This window comes from Stegastes partitus, unplaced genomic scaffold (assembly GCF_000690725.1).
Source record: "Stegastes partitus isolate 25-593 unplaced genomic scaffold, Stegastes_partitus-1.0.2 Scaffold750, whole genome shotgun sequence".
Classification (NCBI taxonomy): domain Eukaryota; kingdom Metazoa; phylum Chordata; class Actinopteri; family Pomacentridae; genus Stegastes; species Stegastes partitus.
Genome location: NW_007578481.1, coordinates 172,950 through 194,654, shown reverse-complemented (window position 1 = coordinate 194,654; position 21,705 = coordinate 172,950). Strand labels below are relative to the sequence as shown.

The following is a 21,705-nucleotide window of genomic DNA, read 5'->3' as shown; positions in this document are numbered from 1 at the left end:
GTTCTGATAGTCCTTGAACTACTCGCCTGTGATGTGTCAGCAAACTGATCCAAGTCCTAAAATTGTGATATTTCATTAAATTCACTTCATGTCTCAATTAAAAAAATTGAACTCTGAAGCCAGTTTTGACATTAGTGCAACTAACATGACAAAAACTCAGGGTTTTTTCAGCTGAACTTGGCTGAACTGCAGGCTGTGTTTTCACAGCATGGAAATACATATCTGCAGTGTTTAGAGGCAGCATTTATTTTCTAATATTTGCAACACCTGTGAAAAGGTTGTACGTTGAGGCAAGTTTTTTTTTGTTTTTTTTGTGAAGTAAATAATCAAATAAATTAAAGTTTTTTTTATTTTTTTATTTTTCTGTGATTTATGGCATTATAGCTGTCATACTGCTTAAAAGACATTTCTGAGCTCGGTCTACTTCTGATCGTGGTTGTGCTGTTTACATAGGGGTGCAGGACTTAATATTGCAGTGAACAAACTGTAAAAATATCCGTTATCTATACACCGCTTCATCCTCACTAGGATCGTGCGGGGCTGGAGTCTGTCCCAGCTGACTTAGGGCAGAAGCAGGTCTATCACAGGGCTACACTTAGAGACAGACAACCAAGCACACTCACATTCACACCTACGGACAATTTAGAATCACCAGTTAACCTCAACATGTTTTTGGACTGTGGGAGGAAGCCAGAGAACCCACACTGCACGGGGAGAACATGCAAACTCCACACAGAAAGTTCCCGGGTGTCCTCACTGGGATGCGAACCGGTGACCTTTTTGCTGCGAGGCAACAATGCTAACCACCGCTCCACCTTGCAGCCCCTGTAAAATATAACAGGAGCAAAAAACAAAAAAAACAAAGAAAGCACCCATAAACTGTTTTGGGGTTCAGAGGGTTCCTCTCTATTACACATAGTTAAATGTAGAGCTTCTACTTTCTCCTTGTCATTATTTGTGATGGTAGCCTCAACATATGCTTACATTTTCTTCTGCTGCGCTGTTGTCCCTGGTGAGCTCTGGATCTTTCTCGATGATTCTGTCTCTCTGCTCTAAACCACACACACACACACACACACACACACACACACACAATCACAGGGTTGTGTGTATAGTGTACACAGACAGACAGTCTCCAGGCACCACACCCGGTGGAGGGGTCATCTAGCAGGGTCTGGGCTCCCAGCAGAACACCTTATTAGGAGATAAAAGCATCCACCATCATTCTCCACCCCTGCCCCCCTCTTTTCCTTTCATTCTCCTCATGTCTCAAGCAGCTTTTTTGAACAGCTCGTAAGTCATAAAAATCATTCTCGATCACTCGTCCGTGTCCTTCTGTGCTTCCTCTTCGCTAATCGGGCATTTGAAAGTCAAATGCTCCTTCTTTTTTTTCTTTTTTTTTTTTTTAATGCTGTTTATCCAATTGTCCTTTTTCCTTATCTCACACCATATCTGTCTGCTCCATTGTGTTTGCTGTGAGAGGCTGTCGCTGTGCCATTAAGCTGAACCACTTTGCTGTAATTGAGCTTCATGGGTGCTACTCTGCTCTGAGCCTGACCCCATGTCTGCTGTTTTTTTTTTTTTTAGGTGAGGGAGCTTGACTGTGTTTTTCCCTTTTCACTTGAGAGCATTGCACCTCATTTTCTGCATTAGTGTGGCTGCCATTACCAGGCCTTTCCATTTCAGGGGTGAAAATAGCAATTGTGTTTATCACAGATACAGGTTTGGAGTGGCCATCAGCCGACAGTGGAGAGTGACTGGAAATATGAAGCTGTGTATAATGTTTAATATATTCTTTAAAGCATTTTTTTTTAATTCTATATGTGATGTTTCTCGAGCACTTGATATATTTTTTTCTCACTATAAGTATGCAGGTGATTTTTTTCCTTAGCTCGGCAAGAAACAGAGCAAGTTAGAGGTCAACCAGAGCTAATGAAATATTGTGTATATAGTGTAGGCTGGATAACTTAAGGTAACAATCTGGCAGTTTGTTAAAATATAAACAGACGAGAGGCCTTTTGATTGCTCTGAAGATGGGATGGGGAGCTGTTTGGAAACAGAGGCCGGAGATAAAGTTATTGCTGCTCAAAGGCTGCTCGCCTCCCTCCAGCCGCTGCTAATGTTTCCTGCATCTGCCTCTTGTGTAATGCATGACATGCATTAAGGCATTAACCTAACTTAGTATGCCCAGGGGAGTTCCCTACAACACACCGCTGTCAAAACAAAAGAGCTGCAACGTGCACCTGACTATGGAGACAAACAGCGGAACATAATGCGTGACTGTCTGCTGTGACACGACAGGCTGATCTGAATTCTGTTTAGTCATCTTCTCTCATACACACTGATGTTTGTTTGTCAGCAGGTAACCAAGACTTGTGCGGGGTGGAGCTGCGTATTGAGGAGCTGAGGCACCACTACAGGGTGGAACACGCCGTTGCTGAAGGGGCCAAGAACGTCCTGAGGCTGCTGGGGGCCAGCAAGGTTCAGGACAAGAAGGCTCTGTCTGAGGTCAGACCGGACACACAAACACTCAGACAGCGTGCACGCAATTTCCTTTCACGCACTCAAAAGCATACACTTGTAAGACAGCAGCTAACCCAGTGACAGTTACATGCAGAACACAAGGTGAATAAGAAAACATATTTTCATTTTTACTTTAGAAAAATATTTGAGGTTAATCCTTCTGCCATTTAGTCCTCACATCATGACCTCACATTACCAGAAACTGCTTTTATTCACTGTAATATGGGTCAATAGGAACTCTAGGAATGTGCTTTTAATGGCAACTTGACTGTTCTTGGCTATCCATTACCAACAGTGCACAAGTGTTAAGATGCTTCACAAAAATGACGTCCCAAAACGAAAAAAAAACATTTGCCCAAACCTACCACACAGACTGGTCGGCATGAAGGAAGGTTGATGAGGGAGCAACCGACTAGTCAACCACACAGTGAATGAAGCTCCTCTAGATGTGTGACATCTACCCAACACATATTCTGGGACTTGAATTATGTTTTGTATTACCAGCAAGGCTTTAATTTATTTTATTTTTTTATAGGGTTTATTAAGATAAAAGTAGTTTTTACAACCATGACACGCTCAAGTGTCTGGATGAAAACACTTATGTGTAAATCAGATATTTCACCGAGTAGTTTTAAGTGCTATACTGTACACTCTCTGTTCATAATAACATTTAAAAGATATATTCCCAGCAGCAGCTGCAATGTGATCTACTATATTGCTCCCACAAATCAAAACATAAAGTGTGTGTGCTGGTGTTGAGGTTTGCTGATCAGCACCAATAAACCATCTGTTCCTTTACTGTGGGCTCAGGTTTCTGGCTTTTAATTCTCACTCTTAGCTCTTTACTGCTCTGGAACACAAACTTTATGCTTTTCAAATATACTACACTTGTGTTGTAGCTTGGCCTGATGCTGTTATCTGTCAGCTACTCGTGACGTTTGTTCATCAGACTACATGTCGTTCATGTGTTACTTGTCACACTTGTTGTGATTCTGTGTTAAAAAGGGGGCATGTTGACATGTTTTCAGATGTGTATTACTTTTTTTCCTGTTTCTTTTAAAAGGCTTTGCTATTTGTCCAGACTGCTATTGTAAATAAGACTTTTTTCTCAATGACTTTCTGGGTAAAATAAAGATAATTTAACCCTTACATACTGTTCATATTTTATATGTATGGTAAGTTGACCAGAACCATACTGTACAGAATTCCCTCATCGTGAGCATCTATACCACATTTTAAACTACATATCTGTTTAGAATGTCTAAATGAACTATGTCACATTAATAAATGTAAATAAAGAATACACATAAAACATGGCCTGTACAGTTTCACAGTTTTAAAATTCACTAAAACTGCTGTTTTCCTTAATTTGACCCACTCTGGTAGATCTAAAATCCATCTTAATGGTTACAGAACAAATCCAATTTGACCCAAAATAGCCTCAGTGTACACAAATTTATAGCAACTGTACAAAACATTTTGAAATATTTTTGTGTACTTAGGGTCACTTTATTAAAAGTCATACAGTTTCAGGCTAAAAGAATGCTGTTTTTACTCAGTTTTACTCCTGTCAAATGTCAAATTTGACCCAAAACAGTAAAATATGTTCTACAGTCATAAATAATCTGAAAAGCATCAAAGCAGTTAAAGTGAAGCTATAAAACGTGACTAAAATAGGATATGATGATGTGATTGTTTGCACTGTGAGATAGGATAAACAGATAATTGTGTACTTACTGCCACCCAACAACAACACCCAGTTGATGTAATTGTGTATTAAAGCCTCTTTGTGTTAATTCTCTGCAGGCGCAGTCTCGTCTGAGCGAGGCGTCGCAGCGGTTGGACCTGCTGAGGGATTCCCTGGACCAGCGTCTGGCGGAGCTGCCAGAGGACCATCCCAAGGCCAGCGTCATCAAAGAGGAGCTGGTCCTGGCCTCCTCACCTGCCTTCAGCTCCCGCCACGGCGCCCCCTACCTTCACAACCAGTACAGCACCCTCAACAAGCCCTCGCCTCTCACTGGTGCGTTAGACTAAACAAAGCTGTGATGGTAGGTCAGAGTGAAGTGAAACCTGAAGCGAGGGTTGTTCAGGAAGTCGGCTATAGCATAAGCTTACTGACTTCTTCAACATCAGGCCATAAGTTCACTCTGCAGGCTGGTACAAATTAATATATGGTAAATATATATTTGGAAGCACAGCATTGTATTGTGTTGATGTGCGTTAGAGCTAACGGCAAAACATATAAGACAGTGGTGTTGACATATTAATCGACTGCCACTGTGGTGAATACATACAGGTGTCACTGTCTGGAGCCGACTTCTCAATCAAATTACTATGATGAGGTTTCTCCCGTAGCTATTTCAAACTGTCTAGATTGAAATTTTCAACAACAAAAGGCAAATGGATCAATTATTTTTCACTTGCTTTCGAGAACATTTAGCTTTTTATTCCTTCTTGTGGTAAAGTTGTCGACAATCACTGAAACATCAAAACAAAAAAGTGTCAGAAAGAGGTTTTTGATCGTCTGAAAGCATGTTTCAGGGCAAGTTTGTACAAGACATAAGGTCATTGTACACATGCAGAACATCTAAGTTCATCGCCTTTTATTTACAAACTCATTTTAATTCTAGTAAATGCATGCCATGGTAGTATATGGAACATGTCTGTAAAATCTCCTCACTGATTTTCAGGCTGGTTTACATCCAATTAATACCTATTTGTGGAGATCATTAGGCTTCATGCACACAGTTTAACAATGGGTGCGTGTTCTCACTGTGTTTTCATCTGCAATTTACAATTTCATTTAGCAGACTCTTTTATCCAAAGAGTAGATCACATTCATACACCAATGGCGACAGAGCTACCATGCAAGGTGCCTACCTGCCATTGGGAGCAGCTTCAGGTTCAGTGTCTTGCCCAAGGACACTTTGACTGTGGAGGGGCGGGGGATCGAACAACCAACCTTGCAATAAGAGGACAACCCGCTCTACCATCTCAGCCGCCCTGCAGTTAGTTGTACTACATTGTTTTCCCTCTCTCTCTTCAGGTACCTTACAGGTGCAGCTGCTGGGCTGCGTTGGCTTGTTGGAGGCGGTCCCTGGTCGTAATAAAGGAACGGCCGTCATGCTGCCCTGCTACAGCCCCGGAGACACCAGGTCCTTCATGAGAGGCAGCAAAGGACTCTACGGACGCAGCGGCTCTGTCAGCGGGAAGACGCCGAGCAAGACGGAAGAACTCTCCTGTGAGTGTTTGTCTGGGTGTATGCTGTGTGTGAGGCAAGGTTTCATATGGTGTTTTATGTTTGTGGTATAGGTGTAGATAATGTGGCTATAATCCGTACTAATTACATGGTTGGAGCTGGGCAGCTTTCATGTGGTGGGACAGACATTTTAGAAACTACAGGCTCACACATTGACACAAAATCAGCGTTTTTTTAACAGATTGCCTCAACTATCTGCAAACAGCTTCTTTAAGGTCTTGCACTTTTTGCAGAGTGTTGGAGAAACTGATTGGCACAGGTTAATCAATATCGCACGATGTGAGCATAAAAATGTTATTCACTTTTAGACCAAAAAAGCTGAAGTGTCAAATACTGTACAGGAATGCCTCCTGTAAAAGAAATAACTGCTGTGTGTGTGTCTAGCTGAGGTGAGTGCGGTGCTAAAGCTGGATAACACAGTGGTTGGCCAGACAGCCTGGAGGACGGTGGGAGAACAAGCCTGGGACCAGACCTTCACCGTGGAGCTGGAGCGGGTCAGTGCATACACATTCCCACAAATCCATCCTGGTTACTAACACTGCGTTTTCTTCTGCCTAACATCACCTGTGTTTGTCTGTTTTTAGTCGAGAGAGATGGAGATTGCTGTTTACTGGAAGGACTACCGCTCGCTGTGCGCTCTGAAGTACCTGAAGCTGGAGGAGTTCCTGGACAACCAGAAACACAGAGTTCAGCTGGAGCTGGAGCCTCAGGGCCTGCTGCTGGCCGAGGTACACACAACACACACACACACATAACAACAACATAACGGGACAGCTACATGCAAAGTGGACACACGTATACTTGCAAACATGACACACGCGTGCTATAAATACACAAAGATATTCAGATGTGCGTACATACACCTACCCACAGGCTGTCACACACACCTGTGCTGGAAAACACTGCTTTGATAAATCACACTTGAAAGGTCTGTCCGAGTATGACGTCTGAAAGTAAAATATGAGGGGGGGTTTGGTTGTTTGTTTATTTGTTTGTTTACATGTTTTTGTTGGCGTTTTCCAGGTGACCTTCTTCAACCCGGTCATTGAGAGAGTCCCTCGTCTCCAGAGGCAGAAGAAAGTGTTTTCTAAGCAGCAAGGTGGGGAACAGACAGAGCAGACAAGAAAATCTGCTGTTTGTTTTTCTTTTCCAGCTCACCAGTCTTAGTACAGTTCATACAGAGAGACATGACGCAACAAACAGCAGTTTTATTAAAGCTGGATTTATCTTAATGAGATAATGAGCTCTGCCTGAAGCGAGGCACTGGTGTGTTCTACCTTCACTGTGCTGTGTCTTCATCTAGACCACAGCCTCCCCTAGTGGTGAATAGTCTTGTCCCTTTATGATGATGACAAATTTATTCAGATGACAGCTACATGATGAAGGAAATTTAGCAGAAGAACTTCACCTTAAACCTTTGTAATGACTGATGCAGTTGCCTGCTTCCTCTCTTACTGCTCATTGTGAAAGTTTTGGGGTATTTCTGACAGTGAAGATGAGGAAAACATTTAGTTTTTTGCCTTAAAATCCAGATGTTTTATCACAGCCTTGATTTTCAAGTCTGGTCTGATTTTTCTTGTTATGCTCATGTAAAAATCTGTTATTATATGCACTCTTTAGCACCGTCAACTGCAAGTATTGTTCATTTTTTTATAGGATGACTTTAATACTTAACAACTAATCATCTTCATTTTAGACTTATGTGTGTGAAAAGACATCCTATTTATAATTAGCAGCATTCTCCAATAGTTTTTTATGGCTGATGTAGTACATTTTTGTCTCATTAATAATTAGGATTTTAGCAAATAATATAAATTCAGCCATATTTATGTATGCAATTCCTGATTTTTTATTTTATTTTATTTTATTTTTTTATTTTGGAAGGAACAAGAATCATTTCCTTTCTGAGTTTTTGAACATATTTTGATTAGTTCTAGACTTCATTTTTAACTCCTTGGTATCTAACTTCTATCAAATTGATTCTGTGGCTTCTTCACTATATATTTGACACGGATGCAACAATTTATGTTCAACAAAGGTATGGAAATGTAAGGTCTTGACTTATTGTAGGATTTTTTTTTTTTTTTTTAATCTGATGTTTGTTGCGAAATGTGTTTTTGCTTCAGTAGAAAATGTGATTATAACGGAAACTTAAAACTAATTTCCTCTGTGGGGGATTGATGATGATTCGCTTTGCAAGACATGATCAGTGCATGTGTCTCCAGGCAAGGCGTTCCTTCGAGCTCGACAGATGAACGTGGATATCGGGACGTGGGTGAGGCTGCTGCGAAACGCCATCCCCACCGTGAACAACTCGGGGACCTACAGCCCCCACGCACACAGCCTGACGCTCAACTCTGGGTGAGACATACACAGTAAATGGTCCATAAGAAGCACAGACGGACACAAAAGAACACTCACCGCATTTGATAGCCGTCGGTCAGGCTTCGCTATCAAACACGGCAACATTCCTCGAACCTTTTTTCCTTGTGTTTCCTGGCAAAGAATAAAGCACGCGATGCTTTCTCTGCCCCACGTCTAACAACCCTTTTGTGTTTTGTTTCATGTCTCGTTCGTCTGTCTCGCATTATCACGTCGCTCCGTTTGTGTGTGTCTCCGTGTGGATTTTTCAGGGAGATCTCAGTGGAGAAGTTGAGTCTGGACAGCGACTCTCCCATAAGAGGCGATTACAAGAGAGACATGGACACAAACACTCCGGTGAGACAGACAGAGAGAGAGGAATCCCGGGAAATAGGGGAGGTGTGTGACCAGGGTTAAAATGTGCTTTCAGAAGGCCTGAGCCTGAATCCACAAGAGACAAAGAAGAGTGTGTATTGATCTTTTATAGCTTTGATCAGCAAAGTATGTAATCATCCATAATGTAAGACTATGATAGTGAGAATTTAGATGATGTTTGGACTATATTTTGACACTACACACTTTTTTGCTTCTGTTATTTGCAGACAAGAGAGCACAAAAAAGTAATTTTGAGTGGCAGTTATTTAAGAAATCAAATTTTTTTGTTCTCCAATAGTCATTAAATTTGACCAACAAAGTGTTCATAAAGCTGCATGCCATATTTGATCTGATACAAATAGCAGTTTAAGTTGTAAAACAGAGCTTTTGTCAACATTTAAACCACATTTACAAACTTTTTAAACCTAGATAGGCGGCATTCATAGTGTTTATTCGGAGAGTTTGTGAAATATATCTGACTTCGTACTTACAAATGAGCCAAACAAATATGGACGCCTCATGTCAGCTGTCATTAAAGGTAATTACACCCAAATGTAACACATAGTTTTATACTGTGGGTGCACAGTGACACCATTAACCAGACAACCGTGATGCTGTGGGAATTTTTCACATCTCAATTCACAGTTCATCCCGTATAATGTGACTGCAGATGTAAGAGCTACTGAAACGACTTTCTGTTCAATCAGCGCCGCCCCTCTTCACCAGTCTGATTAACATTTAAATGAACATTTATGAGTTTTGCCAGTGAAGCTTAATAAACAGAGCAGGAGGAAGAAGTGTCGCCTCCAAACCGTGTGTCTCGTCTTCCATTTTGCATCTCCCTCCCATCTTTTCCTTTGACATTTGTTTCCTCGCATGTCCTCCAATAGGACCGACTGCAAGTCATCGAGCCTTTCTCCCCCCGAGACCTCACCCCCGAGTCCCCTGTCCGAACCCCATCTGTCAGCAGGTACACACACATGCACGTATGCATTTATTTTTTTGCCCTGTGTGCACATAATAAATGGGCCATTTGTCACAGAGGACGTTTTGACGGGTGGCAGTGGAAAAGCAGAAATGTCAATAACATAATTAGTGATGGCTGAATTGGTCACCGTCACCGCAAAGCACAAATGTTCAGGACTGCAGCAGGTCGGGGCCTTTCTGTGTGTAGTTTTCCTCCCACGGTCGTAAAACAGGCATGAGTGCAATCATAAATTGGCATCAGGTTAGAGCATAACTGTGAATGCTTGTCGGCCTTCATGTGTCAGTCATGAACAGGGCTTTACTCCAGCAACCCTCCAATAACCATCCTGCTGAGACACCTCCATGGGAGAAAGTCATCGTTAGTGTTCTTTATTGCATCTTTGCTTTTCCTGCTGCAACTCAAAATGTTTGCTGTCTATCATCAGTAGTGGGGCTGAACAACTGTCAAATCAAAGTCACAACTGAAACAATCCAGTCAGCAAACTGCAAAAGCTGCAATTTAGTATATGCAGTCAGCCTCACCCAGATTGATTGATTGATTCATTGATTTACTTGCTGTCATGCCTCTGTTATTTAAGTTTAATTTAGTGTGTTTATTTCTAAATAATTCAGTTGGGTTGTTAGGTGAGCTGCCGCTTTTAGAAAGTAGGTAGGTTATGAGACAGACTCAGGAAGTGAGCCCGCATGGGAAACGCAGTTTCTTTCTCTCTTCCTGTGTTCTGGCAAAGCGACTAGTTACATCTTGTCTGTTCGTGGCATCGTCGGTATGTAACTTTCTTTTATGTTTAATAATGATATTTGGTTCATTTCTGTGGTGGAAAGTTCATGGTTTAATATGTAAAGATTCACGAGTCATGTTTGGCTCCTGCAGGTTAGTTTGGCCGATGATTTCATTTGTGGTCTTATGCTGCCATCTTGTTGCCATTCTGAGTTTAGTTTAGTTTTTCGCTATGTAAATTATAATGATGCTTCTGCAGGAAGGCTGTTTCTTGGATTATTATTATGTGAAGCAGACTGTCAGAGTCACTTGCATATTATGTTTAATAGGGAAATCTGTTTCTGTGTCAGGATATAAGTTTAATTGGTGATTCAATTAATAATTTCCTTTTGTATTTTTTGCATTCCTTTAGTTTCACCCTTTCAATTATCAATAAACCTGGGTACGAGCAGTCATCCTGGTGTCCAGAGTGGTGATGAGCGAGAGGTGTTGAAGCTACTGTCTTCATGTACAGTGTGCTTAAGGAAGGCAGGATACTTGCTGTAGATTTTGCTACTGACCAGTGAATGAAATGTCTGTTGTCTTATTTTTATAATGATTTTTTTTTTAAATAGGACAACTGCTCTATCTTCTATGCCAGTTAAAAATGTTATCAATACAAGTTGGGAGCAGTGTATGACTTTCAGCTCTCTTACCCGCATTAGAATATAGAGCACTTCATATCTGAAAGGTATCTCATGTCGTAGTGCTCCATCATGTTTTAAATCAGCTACATATTGTAGATGAATTTATCTGCAATAAAAATTGGAATTAGATATTTTCCCCCAAACAGTTGAGCCCTATGCTGCACCCACATCCTCAGTTTCCTTGTTTGCTACGACAAATTATTGTCTTGTAATGTGAGCGGTTGATATATTTCTAACTAGTTTTCATATTTGTACATCCAGCAAGCAGAAGAAAGGTCCTCTGTCCCTCCACGACTTCCGGCTGATCGCTGTGTTGGGTAGGGGACACTTTGGGAAGGTACAGTTTCAATAATTGACTCTTTTTTTTAAATGAATAAAGTGGTCAGTGACAGTGCAAAGAAGAAAAGAGGCGGTTAGCATGTGTACAAATATAGTAGCTACCTATTGGCTGGAACTAACAGCCTCTCTGGATCTGAGCGTTTCAAGCTTGCAGCTCGTCGTCAGGCAGCATCAAGAAGTTACATGTTTCTAGAAATACAGAAAAAGTGATGTGATAATTACATATTAACCAGAAAGCCACACATAGCAGGCAACATGTCAAAAGCTGGAGAACATGTTTGTCGTTTTGTACTATTAGGTGCTTGTATTCGCGCACATATTGAATGTTGGTCTAAATTTCTGTAATCAAAAAATGTCTCTTTTCCTTTTTGTGCCAATCATTGTCATTCACAAAGTGTTGTGGCTGCTGGAGCCAAGATAAAATTGTTTCACACATATCAATCACATTCACTTGTTGAAAAGCTTTTAATAGCAGAAAAAGAGTTGAATTACAGGTTTAAAACGAGCAATTCCAGCTTTATTGTAGCTCAAAAAGAAATTGAAAAGGTTTTCATTCCTTCTGCTCATCAAACACACTCATAAACATTCCCACCGACAAGCAAGTGCACTTGTACAAGTTTTTGCCTTTTAAAGAGAGAATCAAAGAGCTTCTTTGTGTCTGCAGGTGTTGCTGTCGGAGTACAAGAAGACGGGCACAATGTACGCCATCAAAGCCCTGAAGAAAGGAGATATCGTTGCTCGGGATGAGGTGGAGAGGTGTGTGATGTGTTTGTTCTTGAGTGCGTTTGTGTGATTGGTTGCTGTGTTTTTAGCTTATGGCTGCAGAGCTCCAGTAATATACACGGTATTTAATGTGTGGTGCTGTATCTTGAATCACTGTGATTACGGTTCCTCTGTGGGCTGAGTGTGGGTGTCCCACTGACCAAAATAAACACTATCTAATTATGTGTAAATGGCCCTCTAATCTTTTTTTTCTCTCCACCCCTCAATCCTTCACTTTTCTCTCATTTTCTGCAACCTCCCATTTCTCTCGCCTCCCCCTCACCTCCTCCCCCCTCCTCTCATTTGTTTTTGTCTACTTCATCTTTACCTTCTTCCTTCACTGTCTCACTTTATTTTGCCCTTACATCTACTTTGTCTTCTTTCCGCCTCCAGTTTGATGTGCGAGAAGCGCATCTTTGAGATCGTCAACATGTCGCACCATCCCTTCCTGGTCAACCTGTTCGCCTGTTTCCAGACACCCGAGCATGTGTGTTTTGTCATGGAGTACACAGCAGGAGGCGACCTGATGATGCACATCCACACAGACGTCTTCACAGAGCCGCGAGCCGTGTACGTAATGTTTGAGGACATCCATCCATCCATCCATCCATCCATCCATCCATCCATTATCTATACACCGCTTAATCCTCACTAGGGTCGTGGGGGGCTGGAGTCTATCCCAGCTGACTCAGGGCGAAGGCAGGAGACACCCTGGACAGGTCACCAGTCTATCACAGGACTAAACTTAGAGACAGACAACCAAGCACACTCACATTCACACCTACGGACAATTTAGAATCACCAATTAACCTCAACATGTTTTTGGACTGTGTGGGAGGAAGCCGGAGAACCCGGAGAGAACCCACGCTGCACGGGGAGAACATGCAAACTCCACACAGAAAGATTCTGGGTGTCCTCACCGGGATGCAAACCGGTGACCTTCTTGCTGCGAGGCAACGGTGCTAACCACCGATTCACCTTGCAGCCCAGTTTGAGAACATGAAAATGCTAAAGGGTGACTGTACATCTGGACACTTTATTTAAACTCTTCAAACTGATTTGTGATCATCAGAATTAATTGCGCCAGTCAAACGCAGTCTGTACACACCCACACAGTCCTGAGAGTGTGACTGAGTGTGATCGGCTAAAATAAGTGGAAGCATCTGTGTGGGTTCACATGTGTGTGCAACTCCTTTTTAGGAAATAATGACGAAAATCTAGGCTGTTTTTTTTTTATTATTATTATTATTTCCATGGTGTCCAACAAATTAATGTGTCAGTTAAAGATGTTGATTTACTCTAGCAGTAGTAGTATATTTTTGTTTCACAAACACAGACGCGTTGCCCCTCAACAGCATTATCAGTGTCCCGCCCAAAACAGTGCAGCAGCTGGCAAACAGCTGTTTGTCAGCCCTCAGACAGGAGTTCTGTTTGCAGCCTCCAGTGGGCTAAAAGCAGAATTTCTGTTATGTACTATGAGCTTTACATTTTATCCCCTTTCTTTGATAGTTAATAATGTTTCTTTGTTTTGACTTCAGGTTTTATGCGGCCTGCGTGGTTCTTGGACTTCAGTTCCTCCATGACCATAAGATTGTGTACAGGTGAGTGGAGGCCACACAGATCTGTTCTCACTTGATACAAACAGCAGTATTGTCTCCTCAAGAACTACACAAATCTGTGCAAGAAGGTGTTTAAATTGTCCAGTGGGGACGCTTTAACACCTCCACCAAGCTCCGTTTCTTTGTGAATCTGAACCATTAAGTGTAAATGATTTGGCAAGAAGATATCAACAGCACAATAAACTGATGAAAAGAGATTTTCTGCAATTCATCTTTTTAAATATCACAACTATGGGCGCCACTATAGCTCACCTGGTTGAGCTGGCTTCCCATGTATAGTCCTTGATGGGTTCAAGTCCCGCTCATGCTGCAGGTCCTTCCCCTCATTCTTCTCCCCCCACTTTCCTGTCTCTCCCTCTCTGCCCTATCTTATAAAGCCAACAAAAAAAATCACAACTATCTCTTTAAATGCTGGTTTACCTATTTAGTGTGCTCCTGATTTCCAGCCATGCAAGCAGCATTGCTTTCTGTCAGTCCACTGCTTATGTCCAGATAAAAATGACTGCTACTACTGACTGACACATCCATGGTGTCCTTAGGATAAACCCTTCTAACTTGAGTGTTCCTCTGACTTTCCTCTCTGCCACCATGAGTTAGACATTTATAGCACAGCTGTACAGTCTCAGTGAAGCGCAGCCTCACAGAGCTGCGAGGATGGCGGCAGACTCTCAGTCCACAGAGAGTTTGTGTCTCTTTAAAACTCTGGTGTACTTCCTGCTGTGTCTGCTGAAATACTGTAAAGACACACTGATTCTCACCTACATCTTTTCTCCCACCCAGAGACCTCAAGCTCGACAACCTGCTGCTAGACACAGATGGTTATGTGAAGATCGCTGACTTTGGACTGTGTAAAGAAGGTGGATATCCATGTTGCTGCCAGATTTGCTTTTGTTTTTCATGTTGAGGAGCTACTTCTTCTTCAGGATGCGGATTTATTTCGAAGAGCAAGAGTTGTACAAACATTGTTCAGTTAGTCAGGAGGTGTGCACACGGAGCAAGCTTGAGATGCAGGATGCCAGCTTTCACAGACATAGTGGTTGAAATGTGAATCAAGAAGTTGCATAAATTGTAAAATACAAAGGATTAAACACTGCAGACTACAAGGTTTCGATCGTCTAAGTGGCAAAGTTTGAGACAATAAAAGAACAAGTAACTCCTCCGCACCTCCTGCTGCCAGATTTACACCCAAAAGCTTTCCTCCTCAAACTGTCTCATCTGTCTGCAGGAATGGGTTACGGAGATCGAACCAGCACATTCTGTGGGACTCCAGAGTTTTTAGCCCCAGAGGTCCTCACAGACACCTCCTACACCCGAGCGGTGGACTGGTGGGGACTGGGGGTCCTCATCTATGAAATGTTGGTGGGAGAGGTGAGAACTAACAGGCATTCTTGAAGCTCCTACACGGCCCGTCGCTGGCTGAACATTTGTGTGAACACAAACTGGTCGGGTTAATATCACATTTATCTGGTGCCACACTGTGCTTTCACAGCAGAGCTTGTAGGTGAGATAGTGTTCCTCCGGAGGACGGATCAGAACACGTCCAGAACTTGAGTGGAAAGCTGAAAGCATAAAAGGCACCAGATGTAACTGCTCTGAATCCAACATAACACATGCAAGAGAACTAGTCAGAAATACATATTTATAACATAGCCTGAATGCTTATTTGTTTTTTATTTTATTTAAGAAAAAAAGTAGATTGAAAGTTGGTAGATGAAAGAATGATTCATTTTGCAGATGCACTGAATCCCCTAAATGTCTCATATATATATATTTCTCCATTAAAGACGGTTGGATGTTATCTTGTTTTTATGCTGCGGTTTGTCTAAGAAGTGTCGGGTCTCTGAACGTCACACGACACGTTGGCTGTAGCTAACACACTGATCTGCGATGTTCAGTCCTCTGAAATGAATTGTATTGCGTTAAGTGTGTGTCCTTTGTGTGTGTTTGTGTGTAGTCTCCATTCCCAGGGGACGATGAAGAGGAGGTGTTTGACAGCATTGTGAATGATGAAGTGCGCTACCCACGCTTCCTCTCCACCGAAGCTATTGGCATCATGAGAAGGGTAAGAACACACACACACACACACACACACACACACACACACACGCTGCTCCTCATTATCTTGCCATCTTTATTAAACACAAACTATACGTGACAAATGCTGCACTTGCATACAAAACACTTCATCACCAACACAGTTAAAAATCTGACACGCTCACTTACTCACAATCGCACAACAGTACCTCCTATTAATTTCTCCGTCTTGTGTGTGCAGCTGTTGAGGAGGAACCCAGAGAGACGACTGGGTTCTGGTGAGAAGGATGCAGAGGAGGTGAAGAAGCAGCCATTTTTCAGAGTGAGTACACTCTCGGGCACTTTGACGATGTGTCGTCTGCGTCTCTTCGCCTAAAAGCTCTCGTTGGCCGTCTGTGCTTGTGCTGTCCTTCCCTGCAATATTTAAAACTGCTCTGCTGACAAACGTCCAGCAGGAAATATTTGGTTTTCACCAGCAGGAACAGCTCTGATAAGACTCGAAGCAGCTGTGGCTTTGGATAAATAAAATGTAGAGTCATATAAATGCAGTTAAGTTTGTTTACCAAAATGAGTCGTATAAGGCTGGTGTCTGAACCAGCATGTAGGACTGAAAACTAAATTCCAAACTCCAGAGATTCACCAAGTACAGACACTGGAGGTTGAGAGGGCAGCAGCTGTACTTGTCCTTTTTTTTGCCACCTTTTTAATTATTGCCTCCATCTCACTGCAGAATGTGGACTGGGAGGCGCTGCTGCAAAGGAAGGTGCCCCCTCCCTTTGTCCCCTCCATCGGCAGCAAGGAGGACGTCAGCAACTTCGACGAGGAGTTCACCACCGAACCTCCGACGCTCACGCCTCCACGAGAGCCCCGCGTTCTCTCCCGCAAAGACCAGGACAGCTTCCGGGACTTCGATTACGTCTCTGACCTCTGCTAGTGGGCCGAAGCCCGCAGATCTCGATGGAATGTTGGATTTAACTTTTTTTTTTTGAAGGTTTCGCGACGGTTTTAGCCAGAGCGGACCGACAGCCTCTGCTGACCGTCAGCGCTCGTCTGCCGTAACTTACACTGTGAACGAATGCAGAGGGACCGAAGACAGTCGGTCTGTGTTTTGTGTGTCTGCAGGGTTTTTAAAGATCATGAACTGAGGAGAAAAAAAGAAAAGCCGGGACAGAAAGTCGCTCAATGTTCTATCAGATAAACAAAGGCCCCCCTCTCCAGTCATTGTACAACACACCAGTGAGCCGTGTGTCCTGCAAACATTCGTCTTTCCTCCCATCCTCCCATGTGTCAGTGCAGTCACCTGTGCAGCTGTGAGAGGAGGAGCTTGCTGTCTTTTTGTACTATTGACTGCTTAGGGGTTGCTCAGTGGCCTCTCATACCAATGCCTTACATTTGTACTTTGTATTTGTTCCACGGAGAAGCGTTTTGTTTTTATTTTGTGGCCCTGCGTATACAGCGTGTGATACCATGCACTGCAGAAACTGTTCTAATAATGACATTTAGAGGGTATTTGTGCTCAAAGCTTTCCCAGCACTCGTAAGATTATGACCCTCGATGTTGATTCGAGGTGAATTCTAGTTAACTATGGGGTAAAGAACCACTGTCTGACTTCACTGCAGTGGACGTTTCTTTGGATGTCCACCAACTACTTTTTAAAATTGCGCTGCTTGGATTTTATAACAGCAGTTTGCAAATGAGTGGTATTTAATGAGTCCTCTGTGCATTACTCGATGCAAAATGTTGTCTTTTTAGTTGGACATTTGGGTTTTAGAAACAGTTTTCTATAATCATGTGTAGCACACACACACAAAGACGACCATCAGCGGAAAAGCTACGTGGCAAACTGGTTATTTCCTTTTTGTTTTAATCGAAAAAGAATCAATCTGAACACTAATCTGCGATGTAACAGACATCCAGTTATCTACATGCTACCAGAGTTTTGTGAACATGAAGTAAGTAATTTCCCTCCAACACAATTGAATTTTAAAACTCACTGACTGTAAGAATTGTTTTAGGCCACCAACAGGTCGTCATCCACCCGCTCATTGATATCTAAGTACTTGTGGGAAACTTGGGCGGTGCCATAAACAAACCTCATGAGCTGCTTTTCCACCAGTAGGACCAATTAGAGAGCTCACTACAGCGAGTTGATCCCAGTTTTCTTGGCAATACATTTCTAAATATCATCAGAGGACAACAGAATGATAAATGTTAGAAAAACATGAGCCAGGGGTTAAAAAAACAACTTGTGTAACACGTTCTGAGAACAGGAGGGGTTTGTTGTGACGCTGTATGTATGATGGTGTGGATTTTACTTATCTTGTGTACGACAATACAAAACCATGTGAGAGTATGAGATGACTTATTTTATAAAGAAAACCTGGAGTGAATGCTACGTCTGGTTATTGTTGTCATGGGGACGGGGACGATGACTTGAAGCCAAGGAAGGGTTACATAGAGATATTGGAGAGGGAAGTTTATGGTTGTGTATCGTGATTGGTTGCTCACTGGCTTTTGCGTTCAACTGTGGCTGAGTGATAATTCAGTATTTATCCAACTGTAATGGCATCACATGATCGGAAATTCAATTTAAGTATTTGTGTAACACAAACTAACTAAATGCCTTACAATCTGTCAACATCCATCCTCAAACCCGCCATTCACGACTGTACCATTGTTATCAGTTGCCAGATGCTAATTATTTTCATTATACAGTCGTGACTTGATAATTAACAATCCTAAACCTTGCTATCTGACAGGTTTTTAGGAAAAACGAATGGAACCCATTAAAAACAGCCTTAACATACCGACAGCCTTGTATTCCGACTCCAACATCACATTTTATGTCACAAATAAGGATAATGGTGTATTATCTGACTGAACAATCCCACAGATTGGCTACGTTCAGACTGCAGGACTTAATGCTCAATTCGGATTTTTTTGTGAAATCCGATTTTTTTTGTGAGTTCGTTCACATTTCCAGTTAAATACGGCTTGTATGTGATCTGCTGTGTGAACTTCATACGACCCAAAAGTGTCCTGAATGCTCAGAAGAGGACACGACGACGTCACACGCAGCGAGCGTGCTCAGTGTTTACGGAAGTAAACATGGATGGTAACGATGGAGCGTATCTGCCACTCCCCCGCCACCACCGCCACCACCAACCACTAACTAAACCAGCATCAGCAGCCAAGTACTGCCTGTGCGTTCCGGTCACTTCCACCCCAGGGGAGCGCTCCGACTGGGTGGAAGTGGCCGGAACGTACACAATCGCACCGGTCAATTAGTCGTGAAATCCAGTGATGCATAGTGTTCTAACAATACACTAGTTATTATAACAACTATGAACAATAACAACAAATGAGCCTTCAAGCATCAAACCCTCCTTGTATCTCGACCTCCATCTTGACAATCCGACAGCCTTGCTATCCGACATAAAAGAAGGTTTTAGTGTTGGATTATCGAGTCATGACTGTACATTAATCTGTTGATTGTTTTTGCTGATCAAGTAGTTGTTCAGTTTATTAAAAAAATACAAAATATTTATAGTAATAAGATTAATTCATTGAAAGTTTCTGGAGCTGATGAGGGTGACTCTTTAAACAATCTAAGGCCCAAAAATATTCCAGTTTATAATGAAAGAAAACCAAAAAAAAACTCATTTCCCTCTGGAGGTAATCAAAGCGACATATGTCTGCTCATTAAAGACCTAAATGATTAATTGGTTAACCACTTCCCATAGTTGCCGATTAGCAACCAGATGATTCTTATTTTTTCACTTATTTCAGCTCTATAATCATAACATGCGACAGGAGAACACATGTTGGTCCTCTGTTAGATTTAAGCCATTTTGCAGTATCAGAAAAAGACTAGTTCCTAATTGGAGATGAATATCTGATGAACAAAAGTTTTCATTTGTATTTGTGAAGCGTCCCTGAGTCATTTTACCAGCCCTGTGTTTACCTCTGACCTCTGACCTCTCACTGAAGGAGCAAACATCATGAATCTATGAACAACTTGTAGAATTTATACCACTAGAAATGTCACCTGTATGAAATATGTAATCAGGTCCATTCTTAACTTATCTTTGGTGTAGAAACACCTGAAAGACAGTGATAGCATTCCTCCAACTTTGAAATATTCATAATATCCACATGCATGTCAGTAGGTTTAAGTAAAAGCAACACATTTATTAGATTAAAGAAACCACCTTAACCTTTCTCTATGAATCTTTGCTTCCAGCAGCCAAACATATATCATATAAAATTGTACTAAGAACCTACGTACTACCTGAACATTGCCAGGGACTCCTCACACCCTCTCCATAAACTGTTCAAACTGCTGCCATCAGGAAAACGTTTCCGGTGCATTAAAGGAAGAACCTCCAGACTGATCAACAGCTTCATGCCACAAGCTGTCAGAATGCTGAGCTGCTGATCCAGATATGCAAACACATGTTTATTTAAATTGCTTTAAGTTATTGGATCCTGAAGAAACGCTCTCTCATCTTGCCTGTACTGCTGTGTATGTACAGCAAAATGACAATAAACTTGATTTGATTTGATTAAAACCCCCAAAAATGGGGAAGCCAAGACAATAAATTTGGGGCAAAACCTAAATGGAAGCTATATTTTATACGTAAAACACTTTCAACTGTTTAAACATGATCTAATCAATGTTTCATGCATTGCTGAAAAAAAGCTGCTCTAATTAATATTGTTATAATTACAAAGTATGAAGTGCTGATGTGAAAGATAAGAGAGGAATGGATCAGCAGCTCTCTTCTGATTTACAGGGTTTCTAGTGAATTACAGCTCATTGCTTGGTCGGCCGGCTCTCACTTCTACTGGTTTGGTTTACTCTTACTGCAGTTAGCCGTGTTTACAGCCACAGCAGGCAGCTATTTTCAGTGAAAAAAGCTCTAAAATCCCCCCATACGCAACCTGCTCAGCTGAGCATTTAGCAGCTGAAGAGATGCATTTCTCCCTCGAGAGTTAGTAGAGACCAAAGAGAGAGATAAACTCACAGTAAATACCAGGTACAAACTGCTGGCTGAGGAAATAAAATAAAAATCACAGAAATTTAAAATATGTTGTGTTTACTGCTTGTTTCCTGAGGCCCCAATTTGATAAAAATAAAATAGTGTAACAATCTGAATAGTGTTGTTTTCAAGCCATAAACCATGACAGTGTAAAGCTGCTAAAAGAATTTAAATATCATTAATTATATTAACCTCATAAAACCCGAGCTCTTGTTTGATATGCATTTTTTATTTCTTATTTTTTATTTGATCTGATCAAATAGCACCGAGAATTAAAAAAAAATAAAAATCAAGAAAATAAAAATATTTAAAGATATATATAATTTTTAAAATATAAAAATGAAAATAAAAAATAAATAACACTAATAAAATATTTTTTAAAAATTGATAAAAACAAAAACAAATAAAAAAATTAACTACTGTGGTAATATAACCCAAAATATAATGCATACATGTGGACACCCCCACATCTGAGAAGGTGGAATTGAAAAATGTTTGGTGATTAGCTTGATAAATGTCTAAATAATTAATTATCTCTTGATGAATGAATGCTTTTCAGCATCTACTCAGATCTAACCTTTTCTGTCGTCCCCTTATTGTTCGCCACCTCTCTCTCTCTCTCTCTCTCTCTCTCTCTCCTGCGACCCAGCCGATCTGTTAAGTCTCTCTCCAGGGTCACAGCGGGGGAAGCGATGGGGAACACCTGAGGTCACGGCCTGCGACTAAAACCTGTTTTCATTATTTATTCCCCTGCTGAATACGTTATTGATTTATGGGTGGGTGTTTGACTAGAACAACGCTAGAAAATAGTGCAAAAAACTAACCAAAAACAATGAGATATTCAGGTAAGATTAGAGAAGCTGAAAGAAATCATTCCTCTCCACTGTTCCTCGCAGGGAATCTCTGGATTTGTTGAGTTTTCAAAGTGTAGTTGTTGAGGGTAAAATTTTAACCTAGTCAGGTAAATCTCCATAATTAATAACACTGTCGTATGGTCTCA

At 41.5% G+C, this 21,705-nt stretch overlaps 1 protein-coding gene across 3 annotated transcripts in view; it reads left to right on the top strand.

Annotated features, from left to right (window-relative positions):
- The window catches only part of pkn1a (protein kinase N1a), a 61,889-nt gene extending 43,836 nt beyond the window's left edge, over window positions 1-18,053 (top strand). For 2 of the 3 annotated variants that reach the window (XM_008291571.1, XM_008291569.1), the window contains exons 6-23: window positions 2,360-2,508; window positions 4,330-4,543; window positions 5,570-5,764; window positions 6,167-6,276; window positions 6,367-6,510; window positions 6,806-6,881; window positions 8,008-8,143; window positions 8,416-8,500; window positions 9,409-9,488; window positions 11,171-11,246; window positions 11,913-12,004; window positions 12,404-12,580; window positions 13,549-13,611; window positions 14,410-14,486; window positions 14,855-14,997; window positions 15,584-15,691; window positions 15,905-15,985; window positions 16,394-18,053. In XM_008291571.1, the coding sequence (XP_008289793.1) occupies window positions 2,360-2,508; window positions 4,330-4,543; window positions 5,570-5,764; window positions 6,167-6,276; window positions 6,367-6,510; window positions 6,806-6,881; window positions 8,008-8,143; window positions 8,416-8,500; window positions 9,409-9,488; window positions 11,171-11,246; window positions 11,913-12,004; window positions 12,404-12,580; window positions 13,549-13,611; window positions 14,410-14,486; window positions 14,855-14,997; window positions 15,584-15,691; window positions 15,905-15,985; window positions 16,394-16,597 (2,210 nt within the window). In that variant the 3' untranslated portion in view covers window positions 16,598-18,053. The remainder of the gene's footprint in view (window positions 1-2,359; window positions 2,509-4,329; window positions 4,544-5,569; window positions 5,765-6,166; window positions 6,277-6,366; window positions 6,511-6,805; window positions 6,882-8,007; window positions 8,144-8,415; window positions 8,501-9,408; window positions 9,489-11,170; window positions 11,247-11,912; window positions 12,005-12,403; window positions 12,581-13,548; window positions 13,612-14,409; window positions 14,487-14,854; window positions 14,998-15,583; window positions 15,692-15,904; window positions 15,986-16,393) is intronic. The other variant, XM_008291570.1, reaches the window with a different exon arrangement.
- The last annotated feature ends 3,652 nt before the right edge of the window (window positions 18,054-21,705 follow it).